The 3516-nt window shown below is 40.6% G+C and overlaps 1 protein-coding gene across 1 annotated transcript; it reads left to right on the forward strand.

The window, feature by feature from the left end:
• Nucleotides 1-1153: 1153 nt before the first annotated feature.
• On the forward strand, nucleotides 1154-3160 carry LOC144656944 (uncharacterized). The gene has a single exon (XM_078517204.1). The coding sequence runs from the start codon at nucleotides 1327-1329 to the stop codon at nucleotides 2359-2361; it is 1035 nt and encodes a 344-aa protein (XP_078373330.1). The 5' UTR covers nucleotides 1154-1326; the 3' UTR covers nucleotides 2362-3160.
• Nucleotides 3161-3516: the final 356 nt, after the last annotated feature.

Consider the following 3516-nt stretch of genomic DNA (forward strand, 5'->3'; position numbering starts at 1 on the left):
GAGAAAATTTGTCAATTTTTTGAAGCGATTTTTCCAAAGCGCACTTACTTCATCCAAGCAAATATTTGTTTTTATACCGCCAGTGAGCCAATATCGAAAAATCCATTCTAGTTAAAAGGTTGTTAATCTTAGCACATAGCTAACAATAGAACCAATTGGACTTCATGTTCCGAATCCCACGGAAGACCTTGAAGAACAATACGTATTCACAGTTTATTTAAATACGCTCGCAAATGGTGATTCAAAAACACGCAAATAACAGTTCGATATCGTTAAGTCGCTTCGGAAGATTCAGTGACTCGAAGCGGTGTCTTTTATTGTTTAAACCAAATCGTATTATGCTAAATATTCATCTTTGAGTATTCTGAATCTCTAATGAGACCAAAAAACATAACTTTTTAAAAGCCGGAAAAACGTACTCCAAGAATGAAAGCCAAGCATGTTACCTTAATGCGTTAATTTCCAACAAGAGTTCTTTTTAACATTGAGTTATGTGGTTAACTGACTTGACCAGTTTTAAAAACGTAAATGATCATTTAGTTATTGCGTTCCAAACGATCGCTTTCCTAAATGTGCAGTAAGCATGAAAACGAAATTGTCGGTCAATATTTTGCTAGCATTAATTGCTTTGTTTGTGTCACAAGCGAAGAAAGCGCTGCTGGAATTGAACGGCTCAAAAACAGGGTGAATAATTCTTTGAGGTTTCCGATCTAATAAGACCACTTCGGCGGACACTATAGTGGTAAACGCTTAGGAGATTCTTCTCCGGATTGCCTGTATTACCGCAAACAAATGGACGTTCCTTGTCCCACCCGCTATGAAAAATAACAAACATAGCTGTGTTTTGACAGGAAATTATAGTGGGGGTGATGAATAACCCTTGTTAGCTGTCAACCACAAACAAAGGAGGCGTGGAGGGTAATTAACGCTTGTCTAAACGAGAGAGAATTCGATTACAAAACTCGTTCAACCAACACCCAACCTCTTCGCTACGGCATCCTGCTCACAAAGAATCGCTGATCAAAATATTTACACGAACGCGGAAAGAGTTTCTAGTGTTTGGGCGGTAATCTCTCTTCTTGATGTCTACGTGATGATATCGTTGTCTCGCTGGGTACAGGCGTGATATAAGCAAGTTCAACTAGCCACAGATAACACAATACCAGGTCCATTATTTGGCGTGTATTGATACACGGAGAGCCAATCGCTTCCCATCACAACAATCGCGCTCTCGACTACATAAGCAAGCATTGACAAAGTACCCGCAGAATTTCGTAAGACGTTGCACCAGAAACATCACTTCAGTTAAAACTTTATAAACCGATCATGATTTCGTCAACCGAAGCCGGTGCTTCGGCGTTTACTCCCGTCACGGTTCCAAAGTCACCAACAAATGAAGTCGATGGCGACAGAGAGAGAGATGAGTTCCACTGGAGAAATCGCAACACAAACATGCCTTTTCCTCGTCATTTTTGGTCCGTTTGGGGACCTTACTCTCCAACGTTCAGCCCTGCGGCTATGGACCACGTTTTAAAGCCTTCAAGCCCACCAGTTTGGCCTGTGTGTTCATTCGGAGGACCAGCATACCCATCTCTTTGGAAAGAACGATTTCACCAGTTCAGATTTGCGTCTTGTTCTGACGAAGAGAAGCCAAGTCAATCATACATTGGACTCATCGCTGAGGCGATCTTAAGCTCACCCGAGGAAAAATTGATTTTGAGCGATATCTACAACTACATCCTGACACATTACCCTTACTTCAGAAACAAAGGAACCGGTTGGAGAAACAGCATCCGCCATAACCTTTCCTTGAACGACTGCTTTGTCAAGGCCGGTCGCAGTCCGAATGGGAAAGGTCATTTCTGGGCAATCAGCTCTCTGTACTATGACGACTTCCGACGTGGCGACTTCAGGCGGAGAAGAATACAGAAAAGATCACATAAGAACCGACGAACATCCAGCGAATCTAAGGAAGATGTTGTTATCTGCAAAGCTGAGAGCAGCGAAGAGGTGGAGAAGGCCCCCGAAGAACAAGATGAGTTGAGTGTTGAGTGCTCAACAACTGAATGCGACGCGGAGCAGAAGGAAGAAGAAGCCCCCACCACTGACAAACCCGAGAGCTTCTATCAAGAAAAGCGCAAGTCGTTTGACATGGCCAGCCTGTTAGCCCCAGACAGAGGACAGCGGGAGGCAGGGCTACTTATGCCGTTCTACCCTCGCGCGTTTGAGCCAAGTCTTGTGTACAACTCGTACCCGGCTCATTCTGGTGAATATCTGTCTCCCTCGCCAGCATTTGACCGGTTGCATGTAACGGAGCCGACACGACTGATTTTCCCATACAATTACAGGCTTGCCTGCTAATTCAGACATTTTCACTCTAAGGAAAAGAAGTTTGATGTTGGAATTCCATCTGGTTACAGACTGGGTCCATTGGACGACGCTTTGATTGAACTGTTTTAACTATCCCTACTGAATCACTAGACTGTTTAATCTCAGAGATTTTAAACTATAAAAGAACAGAATGCGGTTTAGAGACATAGCAAGGGATGGACGCTTTTGAACTGGAGAGAAAATATAATAATCTTGAATTTATCTATTGTATCCTAGCGTTGCTCTAAACGAGTCGAGAAAAAGGGAAAGATTGTAAAATATAATTCCAGAGTATTTGACTGTGTCGAATTTAAGGAATTGTTCCTGTTCTAGGGAAGTCGAATGAATTGAATACATATCAGTTTTGTAAATAGTTTCTTTTCAAAGTAAAAGGAACTTTTACAACAAATTAACGTGGAATACACAAAGAAAAACGATATATAAATAATTACAGATTTGCTAATTTACTCATTCATAGCAAGAAGCTATAACAACACATTTGCAAAGCTTGAAAAAATTTCTAGGAGAAAATTAGTTGCTTTATTGTGCAGATAAATTTATTTGAAAGGCGAAATTATTACCATGTAAAAGCAGAGCATTTTTTCGTAGAATTCTGATACGGCTGATAAAGTCATGTAAATTATTAAGTTTATTTGCGCCGTTTTCTTGTAATAGCGAGCGAAGCCAAATAATGTAAGCCTGTAGTCTAGCAAACAACAGAAACTGTGTAAAACCTTCATAAACAAGGCAAGCTTCTCTAACTGTTGAATAAACCTCAGTACATCTTTAATTGCGGTTTCCTGGTTAATTTGTGTTCTCTGCCGCACGTTAATCGTTGTTCAAAACAAACTGTCACTTAAACTACATGAGTTGTAAACTCCTTTTGATGTAAGTTCGCTTCAGTTTTGAGGAAACAGGAAAAAATAGATCGAAAACCAAACAAACTGTCTAGAGCCGCAATTGCCTTTCGTTTCAGAAGTGATCTACATTTGGCGTTGTAGCACTTCCCTGATCGATGAAGGATGTCGCCATTTCTTGACTCAAACTGAATAATCCCGTGTTTCCATCATTCATTTGAAAACAATGCGTTTAGGTTAAAATCGGTTGGTTTCATTTATGAATTGAACACATCATTATGACAGAAAA

The sequence above is a fragment of the Oculina patagonica genome, chromosome 6, assembly GCF_052425735.1.
Source record: "Oculina patagonica isolate OP01 chromosome 6, crgOcupat, whole genome shotgun sequence".
Classification (NCBI taxonomy): domain Eukaryota; kingdom Metazoa; phylum Cnidaria; class Anthozoa; order Scleractinia; family Oculinidae; genus Oculina; species Oculina patagonica.